Here is a 25,094-nt window from a genome sequence, read left to right as displayed (position 1 = left end):
ACAGTCTAAGATCACAAATTCTAAGCTGTCCTAGAATAAATTGTGGATACCTTGAGGACAAGGACTGTCTTTTGCCTCTTTTTGTATCTCTCATGGTTAGTACAGTGCTTGGCACTGTAGGTGCTTAATAAATGTTAGCTCATTTAACAAGATCTTAACTGCTCACAAGATTTAAGATGCCAAGGCCCGCTTTGGGCCAGGCAAGGGTCCCTCACATTGCTCTCATTGCTACTAATGTAGCATGCCTTTCTCATTTGAGATTCTTTCCATGTTCAAACTCTGCATCAGTGGTGGCCTCTTCAACACTTCCTAGTTTTTGTCTCCTTAGTTCCTAGCTCATATGTAGAACCAGCATCATGAATAGGTGCTGGGATTAATAAGATCATAGATCTAGACCTCAGAAGATATCTAGTCCAACCTTCATATCTTGAGGTTCTGTTATCCCTCATGACCTACCCCCTCCCCACCCCAGGGACTTCTTTCTACTCCCTAGCTTTTACAGAAGGCACAATGTCAAAATTCTTGGAGTACAGACAACATAACATCAATCAATGAACCAACAAGGATTTCTTAAGTGTCTACTATGTGTCAAATTCTGTGTTGAGAGCTTAGGATACAAATACAAAGGATGAAATCATCTCTACTGGCAAGGAGTTTACATTCTAATATCAAATATATCCACCTGACCACTACCTCACAGTGTGAACAACATCTGGTAACACCAGCTAACAGAGGTTAAATTATATGACCAGTACAAAGCCACATAGCTTGGATGTGGTGGAATCCTATGTAACTATAATCAGTCAAATATTCTGTGTCCCATGTCTGGGCTCTTTCCAGGACACACAGCTGCTATACTAAGCCCTCCCACCAAGAATATCTAGTGCCAAATTTGGAGCTTATGAGATCCCCTTAGAGACTTTAGATATTGGGATAGATTATTCTTTCAGACCACATGCACATGCGAATTTAAAATCTGTAACAAATGCAATGTAGGCAATAATTTTCATGTAATGTATTCCCAGGATACACATTATATTTAATAATGGTGCAGTAGGAAGTTATTTCATTCTATTTGCATGTTACATAGCTGCATGAAAAAGCTTGGGCCCTGGGTTAGTTAAGAAGTGCAAGATTAGAAAAATGCAGGATTTTGTTACAGGTGGCATATCCCCAAGGAAAATGAAGAGCTTCTCATGACATGGCTGACTCTTAACTTTAATCTATCCATGTTGAAAAATCAGGTCAGATGGAATACTTAAAGAGCCTGAAGTTATTTTCTAAGTCTCTTTCATCCTGCTGAAAGCTCACTCCCTATCAAAAATATTGTATTACTCACTGTAAAAATCTGTATTGGTTAAAGTTATCCTTCTCTTTGGGCACACTCACTTTGGGTTGGGGGAGGGGCATAGTGATATTACTTGGAGGAATATGCTTTTTAGGGCTCCGAGGTTGTAAGGAGACTTTGGATCATCCTCCTCTAATGATATTCTTATTTCCTTCTGTGATGCTGGTCACAGTGTGGGAAGTTTATTCTACTTTTGACTGTTGAAATGACACCCTAGAGAAACAAGGGAAAAAATAATAAACGGAACTCAGATCTTAACATAAGGATAAATTGGATGCATTAAATGAAAGGAGAGATGTAATGCCCAGATTTATGAGTTTGTTATCCTGTTCTGTTCAAAGAAGTTATAGTATGATTCAAAGGGCACTGGAATTTCATTAGGTCATGAGCTCCTTGAGGGCAGAGATTGCCTTGGATCTTTCTCTGTATTCCCAGAATTTAGTATCTGGCACATACTAAGTGCTTAATAGATGCTCATTGACTGAGTTTGGATACTGGTTATTTCCTATGTTTATTGACCTCTAAGAACCTCAATTTCCTCATTTGTGAAAAAGGAAATGATATTTGTGTTACCTGTCTCACTGAATTTTTAAGAAAACAGTTTGGGAATCTCAGAATGCTATATAAATGTGTAATTAAGAATCTCTACATGACCACTAATCTTCATTCAGAGTACCCCAGTCCCAGACTGGCATCAGCATGGGAGGTCTAAAGGACAGAGAGGACAGGATGGGGAAGCATAATGGAAATCACAGAAGGAAAAAAATGAAAAGTGGGCTGGAGACTATATGAAAATAAGATTATGTTGGTAGGGAAAAGAATAGATATTTTTTTAAAAAGCCCCACATACAAAGGAAGTCCATTTAACCAGATGCTAAACTGAATTTTCACAGAAGAATTTGAAGGCAAGCTTTTAGAAAGAGTATTTTTTTATGTGATGTAATTTTAATTCTTTCAGGTCACACTATATTTACAAAATGGCATATTGGTAACTGAAGCATGAGACTCATTGAATGAACTCCACAAACCAAGTGATCCATCTGAGTAAGGCGGCTTCCATTATGAGCAGCATGCTAGCCTTGTTCCCAACTGCAGTATTATTACTTTGGTAATGAGGTTTAGAGTTTACCCAGTTGGGATCTTTCACAATCACTTAATGCTTATTTTAAAACTAACAGCATCTGCATGCTTCCTCCAGTCTAGTCATTTTTCAGTTGCATTTCATTAGTTTCATCTTAATTGTTTTGTGGGGGATTCTTTGTCCTCAACAACTTTGGAACCTCTTTGATGTGTATTAAATGAGATGTACAGAACTATAGCCATATGTTAGAAAATATGAAAATGATTCTTTGGGGTTATGCACTATAAAAATATGTCTTTTTTTTGAAGTGTACTTTCCCCCTCATTTAAGATAAAAACAGCACTGATCCATGGCAGCCGTTCTTAAAACTGTCTCCTCCTCATGTATGCTTTATCTCTAGAGTCCTCTGTTCAACCCTCTTCTCTCTTGATCTCTCTGTAGTTTTGACATGATGGAACATTCCTTCCTACTGAATATGCTTTATTCTCTTAGTTTTTGAGATATTATTGTCCCCTGGTTCACTTTCTACCTCTCTAAGTATTCCTTCTTCATCATTCTCATTTATTCTCCTGATTTGTGAATGTTAGCTAGACTTTAGAGATCTGTCCTTGGTTCTCCTCTCTCTGCCAACTCTCTCATTACCAAATGTTTCTTTCCGTGACTGCAAATAGAGCTTCTCTGCAAATGACCCCCAAATCTCCACCTCCATCTTTACCTCTTAATCCCCACTTACAACTATTGGCAGGGTGCTCCCTACCTGAAAATCCACCTCAAACCCAACATATCAAAAATCTAATTAAATATTTTCCTTCTTATAAATCTGCTTATTTCTTTTGTCTTCACCATTTCTGCCTAGGGTACCAACATTTACCATGTTTGTAACTTTGGAGTTATTTTTGACTTATGTTTCTTTTTCACTTCCCATATCCTGTCAATTATCAAGTCCTGGTGATGAAACTTCTCTTAGCACTTTCTCCTCCTCTCGCTACCACCTTCCCTGCCCCCTTATCATCATTACTACCCAGCTGGACCATCCAGATCTTCCTCCATCTGCTTTGTTTCCTCCTCCCATAGACTGATTACTCTCTGAGCATCAGTACAAACAGTCATGGCTTAAAAATCCTCTGTGGATGACTATTGCCTGTCAAAATTCAAGCTTTTTTTTGTTTGACCTTTATTGAATTGGTAAATATTTTTTAAAAAAATTTTTAATTCTGATTTTAACTTACAGAATAAAACTAGCATTTCCATAACATAAAAAAGATGATTGCACATGAAACTACAAATCTACTATGTACAACTTGCTGTTTCTTTTAAATATGCATCAAAGTTATCATGTAAATTTCTTTTTTCTCCCTTTCTTATGTGTCAGGTACTGTGCTAAATGCTTCAGGGCTTTCTAAAATTTCCAGTCTTATTTCGTTGTATACACTCCATGAATTCTTTGGTCTAACATCATTGAGCTATTGTTTTCCTCCGAACGTACTCTATTGTCTCTTGCTTTGTCTCCTCCTCCTCCATGTATAATCCACCACACAGGATTGTGAGGATCAAATGAGATAATATTTGTAAAAGATGTTTCAATACAGCCCAGTACCTGGCATACAGTAGGCACTATAGAATTGCTTATTTGTTCTCCTCCCACCCCTCCACCTCCGTCCCTCTGCTTTCTCTTACATCTGGAATAACTTCCCTTTTGCCAAGGACAGGTCTTCATCTGTTGAATTTCTAAGTATTCCAGGTCTCTTAGAAGTAGCATGGTGTCATAGGTAGTGTGTAGACTTGAAGTCAGGAAAATCTAAACTCGATACCCTCAGATACCCTAGCTGGGGGTGACCTTGGACAAATCAATTCATCTCTCTTACACTTAGTTTTCTCATTTTAAAAATGAGGTTAATAAAAGCAACTACTTCACAGGATTGTGGTAAGGATCCAAGGAAGTGTGTGTGTGTGTGTGTGTGTGTGTGTGTGTGTTTATTTGGGCAGCCAGGTGACATAGTGGATAGAGTGCCAGGCTTGGAGCCAGGAGGACCTGAGTTCAAATCGGACCTCCAGCACTTACTATCTGTGTGATCCTGGGCAAGTCACTTAACCCTGTTTGCCTCAGTTTCCTCATCTGTGCAATGAGCTAGTATCTTTGCCAAGAAAATCTCAAAAGGGGTCATGAATAGTTGGACATGCAAAAAACAGATTTATATTTAATGTACATGACATATAGTAATACACCATGTTATATAATTAAATATGCTTGATACATGCATATATGTAACATTTTGAAAACTTAAAACTGTATAAATATTCTTTATTATGATTACATTTCGTGCTCTGTTGATGATCTCTGGTTCCAGTTTTATTATTCTCATTAGGTTTTTCAGTCATGTCTGTGACCCCATTTTGGGGGTTTTCTTGGCAAAGATACTAGAATGGTTTGCCAGTTCCCTCTCCCTCTCATTTTACAAATGAGGAAATTAAGGCAAGCAAGATCACACAGCTAGTAAGTGTCTGAGGCTAGATTGAAGTCAAGAAATTCAGTCTGCCTGAGACCAGGCCTGGAGTTTTTTCCACTGAGTCACCTAGCTGCTGTATCTGTCTGGTCCCCATACTAGACAGTAAACAGTTACCCTATTGTATTGATTGATCACTCATTAAGCACCATATTTTCTTTAGCTACCATCTGGTCGTCTTTACTTGTTAGTTCATAAACATTGTGATATCACCTTAACATTTGACTTCTGTGTAGCAAATAAGCATTTTTGTGAAGTACAATTGTTCTTATCCCAAGGGAAACCCCCTTAAGAACCCCTAAATTAGATGTCCATTTTGCTAACTCCTCGTTGAATAGACAGATACTACTTTGACTCAATGTGTCTTCTGTTAGCATTATTTGGATTTACTCATATTTTCATATTTGGAACTGATTCATATTTATTAAGTCATCTTTCCTAGAGTCATATTTTACTTTCCCTTCCATTCTTCCTTCATTGAAATCTTCTCATCTGTATTTTTTCAGTTTTTCTTTTTTCTCTTTAGGAACAAATAATAAGTAGGAAATAACTCCATAAAATAGACTTTATGAGTTTTGTAGTTTTAATACTTTCTAAGACCCCAAAGAAAGCCCAAATTCATCATATTTCTTGGAGCTTGAGCCAGCTTCCAGGCCCTTGGTCAATCAGGCTTGCTGCAGTGAAATGAATTTTGAGTTCCATTTCTGTTTTTATTGTTGCCTTAGGTTAACTACAACTCTTGTTTGTGCAGATGCTGGAACTAAAGTTCCTACTTTAAAATTTGGGACCACAAGACAATTGTGTTTTTGTGTTTCATCCATTGCAGGGGTGGTCAGCCATGACAACTAGGTTCATAAAAAGTATACTGGGAATTTTTCCACGGATGAAAATTTTTTTAACCCTTGCAGAAATGGAATAATCTCTTACTTTCCCCTAATTCCATGTATCCCATAGTTTTGTGGGAGGGCTGTGACATGGATGGCAGATTAACTTGAACTAAATATATATAATCAGCCTGGATTTTGAAATGGTTGAAATTCATCTTTTTTCTTTTGTTTTCTTTAGTTTCTAAAAGAACTCAGGCATGTGGCATAGCCACAAAAACATCATCTACATTATTGGTCTTAAAAATATTAGAAGTTAGAAGTGCCCCTAACATGGGATTCCAAATGGCCACAAATATACTTTAATTTCCCCACTTTCTTTTGCATAAACAGGCTGCTTTTGCAGCAGTGAGAGGAACTTTCTTGTTAGAAAATGGCCTTAGTAAGGATGATGATAGCTTTCAGTTTTGTAGCTCTTTGACATTATGCGTAGAGCTTTATGACTGTAATCTCATCTGATCCTTACAACCCTATGCAATAGGAACACATTTTATAGGTGAGGAAACCGAGGTTCAGCTAAGAATCTTGCCCAGGGTTATACGGATAATAAATGTCTGAGGTAGCATTCAAACCCATGTCTTGCTCATTCCATTCCAGTGCTGCGTCTACTATACCTTGCTGTCTTTCTGTACAAAGGTGGAAGAATTTTATTTTGGATTTGATTCCCACCCACAAGGAGAGACTGTTGCCAAATTGTCAAGGCAGGCAGATGTCACAGTGGATAGAGTGCTTCTGGACCTGGAATCAAGGGAATCCGAAATTGAAATCTGGCCTTAGACACTTACTAACTGTGTGACCCTAGGCAAGTCACTTAACTGTTGTGTGCTTCAGTTTCTTCCACTGCAAAATATGAATAATATTAAGACCTAACTGAAAGGGTTGTTGTGAAGATCAAATGATATAATATTTGTAAAGTGCTTAACACAGCGCCTGGAACATTGCAGTCACTTAATCCCTACCCCATGTTTCCCAATGGAAATGATGAAAACTTGGGGCAGAGAGAAGTTATGATCATTGTGATAGAGGAGAAAAAAAATCCAATGGTAGTCTGACATGTATCCTAGATTTGGGGAGATCATGTTTTAAATGATTCAGACAAAGGTGGGATTCAGTGGGCTAAAATTTTACAAAGGAAGCCAGCCCAGGAAGAAGCAATTCCCCATCAGACTATTCTGATGAGGAGGGAAAATGGGAGCTATCTAAAGAGGCCAATATTGATACATAGGGATCTTAATAACCACTGTAAAGTTTTGAAAGTCACTTCACCCTGTTTGCCTCAAGAATACAATTAGGTTCTTAAAATGTCAAGCTACAAAGAGTAATGATTAGTGGTTCAGTGTGAATTCCACAGGTGGACTCCAGTAGAGGTTCCTGGAATCTGTATTGTTCACTGTGTGATCTAATATTTTGATCGATAATTCGCATAAAACCATGCATGGCATGGGTATTAAATTTTTCAAATGACATAAAGTTGGGGGGCTAGCTAACATACTGGGTGATGACAGATCTAGGGTTCATAAATATTTTGACTGGCTAGAGTACTGACCAATAGGATTCAATGTAATAGGAATAAAAGTAAAATGTGCCACTTGGATCTGAAAAAAAAAATCAACTTCAGAAGTGAAAGGCGGAGCATGTCTGTGACTAGAAATTAGCGCTGCCATTTTTTTTTTTAGCATTTTTATTTGTCTGAAAGCTCAATACAAGTCAATAATATAATATGACAGCCAAAACTATATGATTTTAGGCCATGTTAAAAGAAATATAGTATGTGTCTCCTGCTGCCACAGTCTGCATTGTATGTACAAATACTCAGGATCTGTCAGATGAATGGATGGATGATTGAATTGATAGTGGCTGCCTCCATCCCATATAAATATATATTTACACACAGATATGTACACATATATATATATATATATATAATATCCGTATTTGTGTGTATATATGTTTATGTCTATCTAATCTGGTGTCCCAAAAGTCTTAGTGCAATTTAAAACTGATACCTATTAATGTAATACAAATAATATAAAATTAATATAAATAATATAAGCATAAATTTAATATAAAATTACATAAATAGCTTTAAAATAAAAGTTCTAATATAATAAAAAGTTTTGATATAAGTAATTATCCAATCTTAAAAATGTATGCAGACTTCTGGAATGTTCTGTATTTTATTCTTTTGTGTACAATATATGCACATTTGTTATGTATGTGTTCTTTTTCATCTAATTGCATCTAATTTATAGTTTTTTAAAATAGTATTCTTAAAGAGAAAAGATTTTAATGATATGCTTTGCATTTTACTGCATATTTTATAATTTGGTTGTTAATGATATGATATTATTTCCCAAGGTTCTCGAGATGATCTTTCGATAACTTTATAATGTGATAATTCTTGCCATTTTCTTCTTAGTGGCATGCCTGGTCATTTAAAAATAATTTATAACAACACTGACATATAGATTATCAGAAGATTGAAAAAAACTCTAACCACTTAATATCATGATCATCTGGAGAACATATTAATGAGCTGTAATTTTCTTATGATTAAACTGCTTTAAAGTACTCATGCTCTCATATTTCACCAGAATGAACTTGCCACTTACAAAATATTCATTATTAACAACACCCCAGAATTACATCTGTCAATTGCTTCATGTTATAAACCTGTATACAATAAATCAGCACATTAACTCTACTTCATTTACTAAACACCTTAAAGTGTGGCCTGGTATCATGAACTGCCATCAGTTTCAGACAGGTAGGTGACACAATGGATAAAGTACTGGGCCTGCAGTCAGGAATACTCACCTTCATGAGTTCAAATCTGGTCTTAGATACTTATTAGCTGTGTGTGTCCCTGGGCAAGTCTCTTAACTGTATTCGCTTCAGTTTCTACATCTGTCAAATGAGCTGGAGAAGAAAATGACAAACCACTTCAGTATCTTTGCTAAGAAAACCCCAAATAGGGTCATGAGGAGTTAGACATGACTGAAACACCAGAATGACAATAGCCATCAGTTGCATATGTAACATCCATATCAATAATGTACTGTATAATAGTTAAGAACATGAATGTGAAGGATAACAAATGCCTTCATTGTAGGTAACTGAAAATGTGCTTCTAGATGCTCCATCTCCCCTCACACTGTTCCCCTTCCTCAAATCTGTTTCCCCAATCTGTTTCAAAACCTAATTTACTTAGAGATTTTTGCCATGTATAACAAGGGTTTCATATTGGTTGCTTGTTGATTCCAGAGTCTTATAGTGATAGGGAATCTCAAATCTTATAGTCTAACATATACGTGGCTAAGAATCCATTTTGCAATATCTTTGAGAAATGATCAGCCCTTGCTTGAAGATTTCTGGTAAGGTGGGGACCTACCTCTACCTGAGGCATCCCATTCATTCCACTTTGGGATTGTTCTCATCTTATGTGGAACTGAACTCTGCCTTTTTGCAACTTCCACTCATTATTTCTTGTTCTAGCAAAGGACACCACATAAAACAATTCTAAACCATCTTCTACATGATGGAACAGCTGTTCAGTACTTTAGGAGAATTCTCATGATTTCTCTCAGTCTTCTCTTTCCCCAGCTAAACATTCTCAGTTCTTTCTATCAGATCTCATTTGGATGACTGCTGGACGCTTTGTTATGCTGGTTGCCTTCTGAATCTTCTCCAGTTTAACAATATCTTTCCTAAAATGTGGTACCTAGCATTATAGATAATATACCGTATCTACTTTAAGTGGTACAGAATACCTGAAGACATTGTTCTGAATGTTCTTCTATCTTTTGAAATTCCCATTTGTCCCCCCTACCAGCAGATATTTTGGGGGGTGAACTATGTATATCCTGGCGTCTCCCAGCTTATATACATGGAGTTGAGTTTTTGAATGCCAAGTGTAAGACTTGAAATATACCTTCAATCCATCAATAAAGATTGATTTAATAAAAGATTCCTATATACTAGGTACTGTACTAGGCTCTACAAATGAAAATAGAAATATTGAAAAGTCCCTGCCCATAATAAGTTTATGATATACTGAGGTATGTGTGTGGGGGTGGAGGTGGAATACAAATGTTAATAGATGAGAAAATTTTAGATATATAAAAAAATCAATATGGTGGCACAAGCCTATGAGCCCTGCTCCTTGGGGAGACTGAGGTTGGTACATCCCTTGATGTCCCAGAGAATTCTGAATTTCACAGAGCCTAAAGCCAATCCATTGTCTGTATGGTCTGGCAATAATACAATGAGTATGATGAATCTTTGGAAATGAATGATCACAAAAGGAGGATGAAGCAACTCAGGCCAGAAAAATGGAGCAGGTTAAGGTTTCTTTGCAATCAACATTAGGGTTTAGTCCATGAATGACCACTGTACTTTTAGTCTGGGTGAGATGGAGAGACTCAGGCTAGAAAGAAGAGAGGAAGGAAGGAATGGAGGAGGGAGGTAGAATGGTATGCAGAGAAAAAATTATTTCAGGGTACGTGTAGGGAAAGATACTAATAACTTGGAAAAATCAGAAAAGGCCCATTGAAAAAGATGATGCATTGGATTTTGTCCAGCATATTAGCTCATTAGGAGTTTTTTTTGAATCTTGAACATGTTGAGAGAGAGAGAGAGTGTGCCTGTTTTCCTGTCCAGCCTGGTGTCATTTTCAGATCAGGGGTCCCTGCAGGGCTCACACATGATATTCTGAAATACTTATAATACAATGTAAAGCATCAATTTAAAATTCTGTTGAAGCTTGCAGAAAAATGGGGGAAAAGGTAGAGGGGTAGATATATTACTGATGGCTGCATTTTCTGTTTCTGAGTTCTAGTTTCTCCAGAATTTGATGTCCTTCAGAGTACGTACCATATTTCTTGAATTTCAATTGTTTTTAATAGTGGGGAGAATGAGTGTATATAAGGTATCCCAAGAATCTTAGCACAGTCTTAAGATTGAATCACTTATAACTGATTTAAAACTTTTGGATCCTATATAATAACTGAGCAAACAATCTGATTAATGGAAAAGGGAGACGGGGAAGCGATGCTTATGAGCTAAGTGAACACTATTCTGACTAATTAAAGGGGAGAAGGGAATACCTAAGAAATTTTAAAATGTTTCTAGCCTTTTTAGAATTGTCAGTTTACTTAGATGCCATGGTTAGGCTGAATCTACATAAAGTGTAGGCATTCAGGCAATGACTGTACAATATGTGCGAAAACACGTACAAGAAATTCACAGGATGAGAAGACCTGGAGTGATTGCATTTACTGATTCCATCAGTAAAGGAAATATCAGGGCTTATAAAATGGAGGATCATTCAAAGCATCTAAGTAATTTAAGTAAACTCCGCCCCCCCTCCCAAAACCATAAGCATCTGCTTTTGCCTGAATCATTTATTATTTTCAGGAGACTACTGTTATGTGTAAAGGAATTCTTTTAAATGGATTAAGACTTGTAATTGACCAAGACACTCACACCACTGTTAATAACTATGAAATAATAATCAGCTAATCCATAGGGGTGCTAGTGACTGGCAGTTTTGAGAATGACCATTTATCATTTATCTGAGATACTAGTAGGATGTAACATTAGCCCATGCTTCCTGATGGGTTGAATTCTAACTACTTCAAATCTTTGAACATCTTCATTTGAATCCAGTTAGCATAATTTATGAGCCTGACGAAGAGAACCTGTAAGTATTGCCACATCACTGAAAATGATAATTCATCTCCAAAGCAGCTTTCATTGTTGGTGGCCTATTAAGAAGTCACCTGAGGAATCAGGAAGGATGTTTTGAAATCCTCTGTAATGATTTTTTTTGTATGTGTGTGTTTACTATGCAGCCCCTGTACTTCCTGGGGCCTACCAGCAAAGCCAATCCCAAGGCTATGGGTATATGCATCAGACCAGTGTGTCATCTATGAGATCAATGCAACACTCACCAAGTCTGGTACGTATATAATTTATAAATTTATGAATTTACTTGTTCTTTTTCTAGTAGATATTGACCCACTTTGGTCTTTAGTCATGTCATGCATACGTTGAGTGAAAGAAAAATATGTTAAATGTACCAGTTTGCTTACAAATTGGGAAACTAATGGCCGAATATTAAGGGGAGGAGAAATATCTATTCTTTCCTGTATCTCTTTACTATGAATGTACTCAGATACTAAGTGCATGGAGCCTCTGAATGAGGAGAGATGGTAGAGTTAAGCCAACCTCCTAACTGCTGGAGAAATCCTTTCTACACTGTTCTTGAAATGTGAAACCTTTTTGGTGATACTTCCAGTGATAAAAACCCTGTTATATTTTTAAGTTCAACATGTGATTAAAATGCTTTCTGTGTATAGAACATTGTTATCCATTTATGAGAGAGAGATAGAAGACTTAAAGAGGGCATGATTCCTGATCTTGTGGTACTTATAGCATAACGTTTTATTTTTTAAGGTAGGCTGTTATTCAATTCATTGCAGAGAACCCTTCCTTATACTGAGCTGAAATTCCTTAATATATGATATATTTTGTCAAAATTAATACAGGTGATATTGAGATTAATTGACCACTATTAGCAACTAGGTGGCACAGTGGGTAGTGTGCCAGGCTTGGAGTCAGGAAGAAGACCTATGTTCCTGACTAGCTATGTGAACCTGGGCAAGTCACTTAACCCTATATGCCTTAGTTTCCTCATCTGTAAAATGAGATGGAAAAGGAAATGGTAAACCACTCTAGTGTCTCTGCCAAGAAAACCCCCTATGGAATCACAAAGTGTTGGACACAACTGAAAAGGCCTGAACAGTAGTGACAAAAGCATTAGCCAAACATTTTCTTTATTTTACCCATAACGAAGAAAATAAAATCCAGTTTAAAAACTCTTGATACACTACGGATTTCGTGATATTACTTTTTTTAGTGTGAAAATAACTTTATTGCCTCCATCACTGTGCCCTAAAATCTTTCAAAGGCCATGTTCTTTTTGTCCAGTGACACCAACTGTTCAAAAGGCTTTTACTCAATGAACACTATTCAATTGATTCACAATAAACCTGAGTGAAGTCCATGAAGAGATGACGTGAGATGACTGAGGGAGAAGAGTGGCACAAGACAAAAGCTCCAGGACTTGCAGTCTGGAGAGATGTGGGTCAAAATTCCAAACCATTGTTCTGAGCTTCAGTTTCCTGACCTGTAAAGGGGTGGGTTATACTCCTACTACCCATTTCACTGGGTAATGGTGAAGATCTATTGTGTGTGTGTATCTATATATCCTTTTGCAAATCATAAGGTATTTTATGTGTTGGCTATCTTTATGAAGGATAATTACCAGTAGCATTCATATAGTGCCTTAAGGTTTGCAAAGTGCTTGACAAAAGCTATCTTGTTGGACAGTACAGATCTTTTGAATCTCAGTGCAGTGTTGTTTCTACCGCTACATCACCCTATAACCCCAAGGGTGAAGGTGGAAACATGATGGGCCTAGACCTGCACAGGCTAGAAAGAATCAGTAGATAACTGTAGGGAAATGCACTCACTCCTTGGAAAGCACCTAAGGAATGGTAGCCAGGAGGGTGAATTCATATCCTATGGGCATCATTTGAAGGAACTGGGGACATTTAGCAAGAAGGAGAAGAAGCTGTTTTAGGACGCCTGCCTTAATGCCTATGTTAGGAAGCACTGTCATGTGAAAGTGGGATCTGACTTGGCTCTAACTGATTTCTGAGAATAGACCTTGGAGCCATGGATGGGTGTTACAAGGAGAAAAAGTGAAACTTGACAGCAGGAAAACTGTCTAACCAAGGGCAGAATGGGATACCTTAGGAAGTGATGGGTTCCACTTCACTTGTGGTCCTCCAACAGGCACTGGATAACTATTGCTCCTAGATAGTATAGAGGGGATTTCTGTTCAAGACTTGGTTGGACCAGGCACCTTCTGAGGTCCCTTTTAATGCAGACATTTGGTGATCTTGGGATCCTTCAGGGACTCTGAAGCACTACTAATGATTGTAATGGCTGTTTGAAAATTTAGCATGTTATAATATGCTTACATATAGTGGCTATGTGAGGCAATTAGGTGGCTCAGTGGATAAAGTTTTGGGTCTGGAGTGAGGAAGACCTGAGCTGATTCTGTCTCCAGACACACTGGTGTGATTTTGAACAAGTCACTTAATCTCTGTCTGCCTCAGTTTCCTTAAATGTAAATGGGGATAATAACAGCACCTACCTCCCAGAGTTGTGAGGACTAAATGAAATAAAATTGGTAAAGCACTTAGCACAGTACCTAGCACATAGTAGGCATTTAACAAATTTTTCCTCCATTCCTTGTTCTTTCCCTCCCTTTCTTCCTTCTTTCCTTCTATATACCAAGGAGATAAATGATTTAAAGGGATAATATATATATATATATATATAATATACATACTCACCCATATGTATATAAAATATGTTTTATATATGCATATGTAATGAATCATATGAATACACTGAAATTCTTTTGATTAATTTCACACTTCCTTGAGAAAATAAAGATTATTTATGTATGTGTGTATATATATACATATACAATATAACAAGAGTAATTGATTACTTGATTAGTCTAGCCAACAATCATTAATTAACTATTTAGCATGTGCCATACACCATGCTAAGTCCTCAGGATACAAAGAAGGAACAAAAAATGTCCTACTTTCAAGGAGATTACATTTTAAGGAGTAGGAGTAAAAAGTATATCTATGATATACAATATACATACAGAGTAGATGGAAAGTAATCTCAGTGGAGAGCTCCTTGAAACTGGAAGAACTGAGAAGGACCTCTTGGAGAAGATGGCATTTGAACTGAGTCTTGAAGGAAGCTATCCACCTTGAGGGAAGGTAAAGAAGGAGAGCATTCCAAGCATACAGAATAGCCAGTATGGAGCTTGGTGGACCATTTGGGAGCAACATCAAGTAAGCCTGTGTGGCCGTATCAGAGCGGGTAGGGAGAGAAGTAATATTTAAGAAAACTAGAAAGAGACTAAAGAAGTTTAAATGCCAATAAGGTGTTCATATTTGATCCTAGGGGCAAAAGGAAACTGCTGAATTATTGAGTGGAGGAGTGACATGGCCACAGCTATGGTTTAAGAAAATTACTTTGGCAGAAGTATGGAAGATATATTGGAGTGAGGAGAGACTTGAGGCAAAGAGAGCTACTAGAAAACTATTATAATAGTTTAGGCAAGAGGTGCTGAGTGTCTGAACTAGGGTGATGGCTATGTGACTAGAAAAAAAAGGGATATGTATGAGACGTGGAAAAATAAATTAAAGATCTGGCAACTGATTGGGTTAATTGAAGTAAAGAGTCAAGGATGACATCAAGGTCATTAACCCAGATGACCCTTGATAATGGGAAATTAGAAGGAGGGGTGGGTATAAAGGGAACAGTTTGAGGTGCTGTATCAGTAAGTATCCCAAAATACACAGGGGGACCTGCTACCACAGGTGCTTAGATCTGCATTCATAAAAGAAAAACAACATTCAAGGGATTAACAATCATTTTAGTCAATCACTCCTTTAACCAAGTACATATATCATTCAGTTAGGTCAGGGAGTCAGCATCCTGAATTTCAAAGAAAATACAGAGGAATAAAAAAATCAATAGATATGGCTTCCTCTGCCTGAATTCAACAGGCAACTGGACTCCAACTGACTGACTATGGTTACCAGACAGAGAAGCACGACATCTGGGTTCTCAAAGCCAGGGGGCTCCTTAGTGGCTTCCCAGAGTCCTCATCTGGCCAAACTTTCTTACCAAAAACTAAACCCCAAAGTAAAACCTCACCCTCAGAGTATTTATACCTCTTTTAGAGCCAGAGGGCATCAAAACCCTTTGACCTAGTGCCTCAAAGAAAAAACAAAATGTGGGACCCTCCTACAAAACAACTCCCCAGATCAGGCTTCCCACAATGGGCAGGCCCATCAATGGGTGGGAAAGATATTTAATCACATTAAAATAACTAACAATACAAATACATACACAGTTTTTAGTTAAAGAAACTCTTGTTTCTGTACTTTACTCCTTGTAAAGACTCTTGTTTGATAAAGGCAAGGTTCAGTCAGAGGCACTTGATTATGCTAAAACAAAAACAGCAAAAGATCCTATTTTAATTGCTATCACAGGTGCCTAAATTTTCCATTTGGCATTTGGTGATTTGAGTCCGAACTTCATGAGAGAGATTAAGACTGGATATATAGAACTGGTAATCATTTATATGAAAATTACCATTGAACCCACTAGATAAGAGCACTAACAGAGAAAAGGGTCCTGGGACAGAGCCTTGTGGGATACCCACAGTTAGGAAATGGGACATGAGTAAAGACTCATCAAAGGAGATTGAGAGGGAGTGGTCACCTAAGGAAGAACCTAGTCATAACCACAATTCAGAGAGAAGAGAGTATCCAGGAGAGGAAGGTTGTCAGCAAGGAAATCAACATGGTCAGGTACTGTAGAGTGGTCGAGGATGGGACCTGAGATGGGGGAAAAAAACATAGGATTCAGCAATTAAGAGATCATCAGTCCCTTTGGAAAGAGCTGTTTTTGTTGCCTGAGAATTGGGAAGCCAAATTACTGAAGACTTGAAATAAAGTGAAAGGAGAGAAATGGGAGATATTATGTAGAAGAATTTTAAGCAAAGCCCAATATATTAATGGCTACGCAAGCACTGAATGTAAAATTGCTTCCTAGTCCCACAAACATTATCTTGATGAATAACTTGGAATGCCAGTAGTAGTAGCAATAATCACTACTAGCATTTTGATAGCATTTTAAGGTTGACATTTATATGCCACTTTAAGGTTTACAAAGCACTTTACATATATAATCTCATTTGGGAATGGGATAGTGTTCATTTTCTTATCTTTTGGGGGGGTATGCACATCTTAAAGAGAAGAACTCCTGGCTCACCTGTTCTGAATTTACATTTTAATAAGCTAGCTGATGAGTTGAAATCACCTTATATATTCTTTGAATCTCTTGGACCTAACAGAATTCTCAGCATCTTGTAAGTACCTAATAAATGCTGTTGAATTGAAATCAAGTTCTATACATTCTTTTACAACTGTTCAGGTTGATGCTAGTGAAAAATCCCAATAGGACCCCAGAGCCATGTTCCAGCTGCCAGGTGGTGGGTCTGCAAATATTCACTCCCTGGTTTGGCCTGGCGCAGAAATGGTTCTTTGAAATGACTCCTAGAGATGCTTTCTCTGATTGTTTAGATATCGTCAGAGCTTACTAAATAAAGTTTGAGACTTGGAGACATAAAGATCTTGTTCAGATCTTTGCTATGATACCTACCCCTCTGTAGGTGGGACCTTAGACAAATCAACTTATATGTGTGAACCTCAGTTTCCAAATCTGTAAAATAGAAGGGTTCATACCTGTAGCATCTAACTTGCAGGGTTGTAATGAAGCTAAAGTGAGATGACATTTGCAAGATTTAAAATTCTATATATGTGTTGTTTATTGTTAGTTGTATTAATGAGGTCAGATAGTGATACTGTAGCAGTAACGTCCAGTAAAACTTTAAGGTGTGCTTCCAGGAAAAGGCTTACTCCCATGCTGTGGGATCCCAATGACCCTCCATTTGCAAAGATTATGGCAGCATGGAACAAGCTCCAGCAGGTTCTTTGGAGCTGGGAAATTTTTCAGACCTGGCAGTAACCTATGGTCCTGAGAGAGAGGAGATACTTTTGGATGGTCATAGCAACAGATAAAGACTGTCAACTAATGATGAAAAAAGAGTTATGGTTGAGTGAGCATAATTCCTCCTTTGGTGAAATCACAGGTCTTTGGAAGTCTCAATATATTGCTTAGCAAAGTAAAATAACTGGTATTTATATAATGCATTAAAACTTGCAAAGTACTTTTTATATGTACAGGGTACCCCAAAAGTCATAAGAGCAGTTTTAAGCTATTAAGCTTGAAAGTACTCTAAAACTTTTGGGATATTCTGTGTGTGTTGCCATTTGACAATAATCCTGTGAGGTAGGACCCATAGATATCATGAACCCCATTTGATGGGTGAGTAAACTGAGCCTTAGGAAGATAAAGTGACTTGCCTGTGGTCTCTGGAGCTTATCAGTCCAGCTAAGATTTGAACCAGGGCTGCTTCCTGACTCTCAAGTCTTTTGCTTGATCCATCTATGATTTTACCTTTTGGTACTCAGATAACATCCTTTCTTTTCCATTAACAGAGGACCTACCGGGCAATGTACGATTACAGTGCTCAAGATGAAGATGAAGTTTCTTTCAGGGATGGTGACTATATTGTCAACGTGCAACCCATCGATGATGGATGGATGTACGGCACTGTGCAGAGAACTGGGAAAACTGGAATGCTTCCAGCCAATTACATTGAGTTTGTTAACTAATTCTTTCTCCTCCTTCCCCTTTGAGCTTTATTCTAATATATTCTAAAACCTAGCCTTTTTAAAAAGATGGAAGATACTTTTAAGACCACTTATTAGCTATTTTATCACTGAGATAAGTCAGTCCTTAAATTGAAAAATAGACACAAAGGTCCCAGGAAGAAAGGATGGGCTCTCAGCCAAAAGCAGTAGTAGATTCAGTTATTCCAAAAACCAACCAATGAACTCAGTTAACTGTGACTGGTAACTGTTAATGGTTTCTTCCGATTGGCTCCTGATCCCTTGCGTAGAATGTACGTTTTTGGTATTGAAAAGAAACCTTGCTTCTCCCTCTAAATCTGATAAGTAAAGGAAACCTCTTAGCTGTCACTATAGAATCAAGAGATATCCAGTCCATTAATATAATAATAGCACATCTAGTAATTTCCAACCTGTTTAAATTTAGACTTGTGAGGCAGGTCCCAAATCCAATTGTAATCATCCTGTTGGATAGTTTTTTAAGGACTGGTAGAAAAGAGGCTAGTTAAAATCACCTTGTCTTATCCAGTAGCCATGAGGTAAAGAAAGCTTTGCTTACATTGTAAAAAGATTCCCAGATTCCTCGGCACAATGGGATCTATGCTTTCCATATGCATTCCCAGGTGTGCCCCTCTCCTCCATTTATATTTGATAGGGTCATCTGGTTAAGACTTCCTTTCTGCTTTCTATTATTTATCCTCTAACTCTAATTCAGGGAAAGAAACATAATATTTGCCTGGCCTCAAAAAAAAAAAAAAAATCAGGGCCGAATAACTCCATAGCTACTCTGCAAAGGCCTAGGTTCAAATGTTGCCTATTTTCCTTCCCTAATCTCCTTTACATTGATTTCCCCAGGCAGGCTTAAGCTTATGTACTATATGCAGCATTTCTGCATAGCCCATAACCATTCTTATTCCTGTCGTAGCAGCCAAGTGCATAGCTGATTAAAAAAAAAACAAAAACAAAGAACCTTCCTATTTTCCAGCTCATCAGAAAAAAAATACATTTTAAAAAGTTGCTTGAGATTCTTCTGCTGTTCTACATTCTAATTTCAAAGGAGTTACAACCTTAGGAAGTAGATTTATATTCTAGTAAATAAATAATTTAGGTATTCCTTGAGCAGCTCTCACTGACAATGCTTCTATATTAAGGGGGACAAAAAACGACTAACACAATCTGGTGAAAAGTTGAATTTGAATGAAAAGTATTGAAAATGGCAAAAAGAGAAAATCAGTGGAAAGAGATTCTGTTTAGGGTATAATGAATGGGTGGTTCTCATTTGACTTCTGGCATGATAATTCAGCAACCTAAACTGGTTATAAAAGAATTCTCTTTCTGCTTCGTATTAAGTCTCCTCTAAATGTAATTCTGGGGGATGGTGGGAGTGGGAATAGGAAATTCATTAGAGATTTTCAGCATAGACACAATGAGTTGCTCATTAGCTGAGGAATGATCATGAAGGCTGATTTTTCCTCCAGAAAATGAGTAGAAATTCCCATCAAATTAGTGCCACTCTCCCCCGGAGGTCACAGTGTCATGAAGCCAAAAGCCGAAAGGAGGAGCCAAGGTGTGGATGCACCTGCATTTTTTTCCTTCTGATTTGTAGTTTATTGTCATTTTCAATGAGATTATACACAAAGAACTTTGGAATTTTTGCACCAGGGCTAAGCTTTGCTTAATGCTTTATTTTTTTAAGCTCTCCAAATATTTAGTAAAATGTACAGTACTTAGAGGAGATATCTGTATCACAGAATGTATTAGAAAATCTAAGGTAATGATAAGCCTGAAAAAATATCTTGTAACTGAAAATCTTATGGGGCCAAAGTTAAATGTCTGTCGAGATTTTATACCTTTGAAAATCTATATTATCTCACTTGGGGGAGATGGTGGAGCTACGAAAGAGAAGAAGCTATATTCCAATTCAATCATGTCTACTTGTCATCACTAAGACTTGAAAAGTGAAAAATTTCAATCAGGCTTATTTTGGATAGGGGTTTGGGTGGTAATAACATCAGCTAATAATGGATTTGACTGTTCATTTGTCATCAACTTGGAAAGTTATTTAACTGAATCCATACAATCAACCAGCTGTTTTGGGGGTTTATTCAGGCATAGGTTAATATGTAATTGAAGAATGTGCTTTGACAAAAACCCAATCTAAAGGCAAAAAGCCTCTTCACTCCCACTTGATTTCTAAGTAAATATCTAAATTCCAAGATAGTCCATTTTCCGTGATAAGTTAAAAAAAAAAAAAAAGAAAACATTTGGTGATTGAAATTTCAAACTAATCGCAAGATGGCTATAATTTTTTCAAACCCATCTGTAGGATGCTCATGGAAAACTGACTCTAAAAAACTGATCATTAGAATCCGGGCTACAAAGTGACTACAAACCTTGTGGCTTATAGGTATTTTGTGGTTTGAAAACTCAAATTTAGAAAATGTAAACACCTACGTGAGTGTATATGTGTCCTCATAGATACAGTGTTCCATTTCCAAGCTTCACGTAGGATCTGGATATCAATCAAGATAATTATTGTTCATGTAATACCAACCAGCAGTAATTAAAGGGCAAACATCAGCATTGAACTAATTGACATTGTTCTAGATGAGGTAAAGCTTGATGCCATGTACTCTGAAGATCATAATTCATTATTATTGTTCATGGCTACAAAATCTTGTGCTGACACTAAGTATCTCTGAAGCAGGAGGAATGCTAGAAACAGAGAAATCTTATACCAAAGTACTATTTCTACAGTGTCACATTTTTTTTTTTAAAGTACATTCCTTATGTTCCTATTGGATTCTTTATTAATAATCCTCTTGACAACACCTCCCTTCCCCCATCCTAATCCAGCTTGGTGACATCTCTCTCATATAAAGCACTGAGGGCAAAAAAGCAGAGTTAAGAATTAATTATTTTATCAAATCAAAGAGGACTGCACCATACCAAAAAATTGAAAGGGTGAATGTCCCAACCTTTCTAATATGGGATGTTTACAAGAGTAATAAAAGCAGCTAGACCAGTTTGATACATTTTTAAAGGTTCCCCCAAAGCAACTGCAACAACAAAACATTCAAAACTGTGTGTGAATCCTTTTTCTCTTGAGAATGACATTAACAAAGACCTATTTCTTCTGTTGTAAGTAAGGTTTTGTAGTACACGTTTTTACTAATTCTTATCTAGGAAAGCTTTCTATTTTTAACCTGTGGCAAAATGAATTCTCCTTTGTCATCTTGTTATCAATTCTAATTAGCAGCATAATGCAGTTTGTAGTGTTGGGATCCATATCTCACATCCCACTGAGCTCAGCAGAACATACAAAAGTGTAGAAGCACAATTCTCAGAACCACCTTGCGTAGACCTGCTCTTTTAGCAGGGGCATCACTCAACCTGTGTTTTTGCTTCTCTCATCAATTAAATGAAGTGATAAGTTTTCTTTGTAGAAGTATGTTATTTTGCCTGTTTTTTATTTTTTATTATAGACTTACCTGTTTTTGTTGTGCTTTAGTGCATTTCAAAGACTGGGGGAAGTCCCTTCTCAAAGAAGCAATGGAATGATCAAAGTTGGCCCTCTGCTTCAGGTTCATTCACTTCTACTGGAATGCTTGAAATGCAAAAATAGTAAAATGTGCACTACCCTTTAAAAGTACACATGTGTAGACATGGGAATAAATAAGATTTCATTATATATTGAATAAATTGGGTCTCTTGTTGATTACCCCCATTGGTCCACATGGTCTTTGAGAGAAAACTGAGCAAGCTTCTGTTGCCAGTTCTACAGGAATGCTCATATCATATGTGATTTGTATTTTAGGAAATGGGAAGTTCTGGAGAAAGAAGAGCACTCTTTGCTATCCAACCCTTTTGGAATTAATAACTAATTTCATTTCACTTTCAGAAGATTCAAACTCATAAAAATGAAAGGGTATTTTAAAACTCTTCCATCCCTTCTTTGAGAGTTCCTTGGATGACTATCATTCTTTATAACACAAGGGTTAAATTTAGGTTTGGGAATTTTTAGTATCTCCTAGACAAAAAAGAATTATGAGACACAAGCATTTGGCAGAATTAACTTCATGAGAAGAGAATTGTTTCATGGTTTCATAGCTCCTTCAGCTCTTTGCCTGCAAGAATCTAAAACCTGTGTAGATAGGTAGGCCTAGAAAAGATGCTAGGTTATTGCTGTCCTGAGTAACATGAAATATGGAAACAAAAAACCTTAGTTTAAGTACTATCTTTGTAGTAAAACATAAAAATTAGATTAAAAATGCTAAATGAAAGTAGCTCTTTGAAGTACTATATGCCCTTCAGGGCTTTGCAGGCAATTGCTAACTACTGGTGATCCAAAAAGCTAAGACTTCAGATAAGCTGTAGCAATTACTCCAAGATGCTTTAGACTACAGGAACCCCGCACCACAAGGCTGGAGGAAGCCTCAGGGCCATCCGTTCCCCCTCAAACTCTGTGGTTCACTACAGTATATTTGTGGGGATTTCATGTGCTTTTTGTGTCTGATATTCCATATAAAGTTTGCATACTAGATTTAAGTTGTAATCCATTTGTTGTTGAGAATAAATTGTATTGCAAGATCAAAGGATATTGCATGACAATCATGTGCTTGGGTATTGCACTGAACGGGGTGTTGGACCATCAGAAAATAGTACTGAATGTACCGTTGACGTGATGTAGAAACTATAAGCTGTTGGTTTTTGCTATGTGATATTAAAAAAAAATAGTAAAAAGGAACCACTGGGCAGTTTGGCTTATATTTGCTTTAAAGTATGTAGAATTTGAATTTGTTATCCTGCTTCCTCCCCACAAAACTGTGTTTGCTTAAAGGGCATGCAGTTAAGAAGGAAATAATGTTTTTTGAATGGAGGGACTTACAGAAGGATGTCATGTGTTGACATAATTTGGTTTTTGTTATGCAGATTGTTAACACCAGCTATTAAAATATATTTTAGTAGAAATGCTTTAATTCACGTTCTTTTCCCTTGACACTGTGAATCTTGAAGCCTTGGTGGACTAAGACAACATCACGCTAACCCAAATACTTACCTATGCAAACGAGACCACGTTTCATTTGATGTCACAGTGTATGTAACATATTTTTTCCCTGCCTAACATGCAACAGCATTAAAAACAGACAGTTGAGTCTCACATCGTGTATGTCCATTGTAGTCACAGAACCCTCTCTTCAATGAAACTGTCATCATTAGGGTGAGTTTAGGAGCAAAGCACCAGTTTGTTTAGATTGGTTGATGGATTGTTAAAATGAAAATGTCCAGTGATGTATGCCTGCTGGAGCTCCAGCTTGCCCACTCTGAGTGTTTTCCTCTAGTAGAACTGTGTATAAAAATGCCCTCACTTCAGGGTATGGATATTCTTTTCTCCTTTCTGTATTTGTGAAGCTTTATAAAAGCATTAATTTTCCATCCCTACACACTTGGTTTGCTTAAATAAATGCAGGTAATGATGAAACGGGTCTGCTGCTTGACTGTCACTTTGGGAGAAAAGATAATGGCTTATTAGGCTGAATACAATCTTATTGGGCTGTGACTCAGTTGAACCATGAGAGGTGGATGTGATGGCTTACATGGTGCCCAGTCAGTTATAGGTACACTTAATGTTAGTCAACTACGTAAAAAGTCTTTTCCAATTAAGATGTAGTTAAAAGGAATCATCACAGTTCTTGTCCAGTGTTCTTTACAACATCAACGTATGCCACAGAAATAGTCTTGTGTTTAGTGTTATTTTTGCTTCATTTATTTACCAGTATTATACTCAGTAGTTTAAATTTTATCATTTAGCATTTATTCAAGGGTAAAACCAATTTATAGCCAAGACAGAAAGCAGAGATTAAACATATGAATGGGACAATACTACAATACTCGCATTATGTGGTGTTCCATTTGTCAGATAGGATATTATTGCTTTTCTAATTTTGCTCTGATTTAAAAATCGAAGTCCTTAAGAAGACTTTTACTCTCATCTAAATCACCCGTGGCCTCATTACATTTTCATTTGTTAGTATATGACTTAGGGCAGCATGATGAACTGAAATGAAAACTGGTTTTGAAGTTGGGGACCTGGGCTCAAATCTTAGTTCTTCCATGGTGTGAACTCCGGCAAGTCACTTAAATGCTTTGGGCCTCAGTTCCCTCATTTGTAAAATGAGAGAGTTGAACTTGATCGTCTTGGAGATCCCTTCCAATTCAAGTATACAATCCTGTAATCTTTTGAGTACTAAACTTATGAACTTTTCAGATAAATCTCAGTGTAATTCTCCTTAAAATTCTTTGTCTAGGTGGTGCAGTGAATAGAATGCTGGACCTGGATTCAGGAAGACTCATCTTCCTGAGTTCAAATCTGGCCTGACACTAGCTGTGGGACTCTGTGCAAGTCACTTAATGCTGTTTGCCTCAGTTTCCTCATCTGTAAAATGAGTTGGGAAAGGAAATGGCAAATCACTCTGGTATCTTTGGATACCCCAGATGGGTTCACAAAAAGTCAGACATGATTGAAGCAACAACCACCACCACCAGCACCATCATACCTTAGAAAGCAAACTTCAGTTTTCCTATCTAACAAATGCATTCATTCTTTTAGCGGTAGTGGTGCTCAAAAATACTGACATTGACATCAATGGAAAACATAATTTTTTTGGGGGGAATGATAAGTTCTCTCCTGAAGTCTTTCATTTTTGCTATTTTTTTTTTCAATGTGGCTATCTTTCAATTTCTGCAATGTAGATATCTGGATAACACGGCAATGTTATTTTTTTGGAACATAAATTTTTATGTAATGAATAATTTTTATGAAACGTTAGGGAAATCAGTTTTAGTTTGAAAATT

The 25,094-nt window shown here is 37.1% G+C and overlaps 1 protein-coding gene across 4 annotated transcripts in view; it reads left to right on the top strand.

Annotated features, from left to right (window-relative positions):
* The window catches only part of NEBL (nebulette), a 450,583-nt gene extending 426,862 nt beyond the window's left edge, over nt 1–23,721 (top strand). For all 4 annotated transcript variants that reach the window (XM_072651671.1, XM_072651670.1, XM_072651667.1 and 1 more), the window contains 2 exons: nt 11,670–11,776; nt 18,048–23,721. In XM_072651671.1, the coding sequence (XP_072507772.1) occupies nt 11,670–11,776; nt 18,048–18,224 (284 nt within the window). In that variant the 3' untranslated portion in view covers nt 18,225–23,721. The remainder of the gene's footprint in view (nt 1–11,669; nt 11,777–18,047) is intronic.
* Nucleotides 23,722–25,094: the final 1,373 nt, after the last annotated feature.

Source organism: Notamacropus eugenii, chromosome 3, assembly GCF_028372415.1.
Source record: "Notamacropus eugenii isolate mMacEug1 chromosome 3, mMacEug1.pri_v2, whole genome shotgun sequence".
Classification (NCBI taxonomy): Eukaryota; Metazoa; Chordata; class Mammalia; order Diprotodontia; family Macropodidae; genus Notamacropus; species Notamacropus eugenii.
This window is presented reverse-complemented; position numbering and strand designations above follow the sequence as displayed.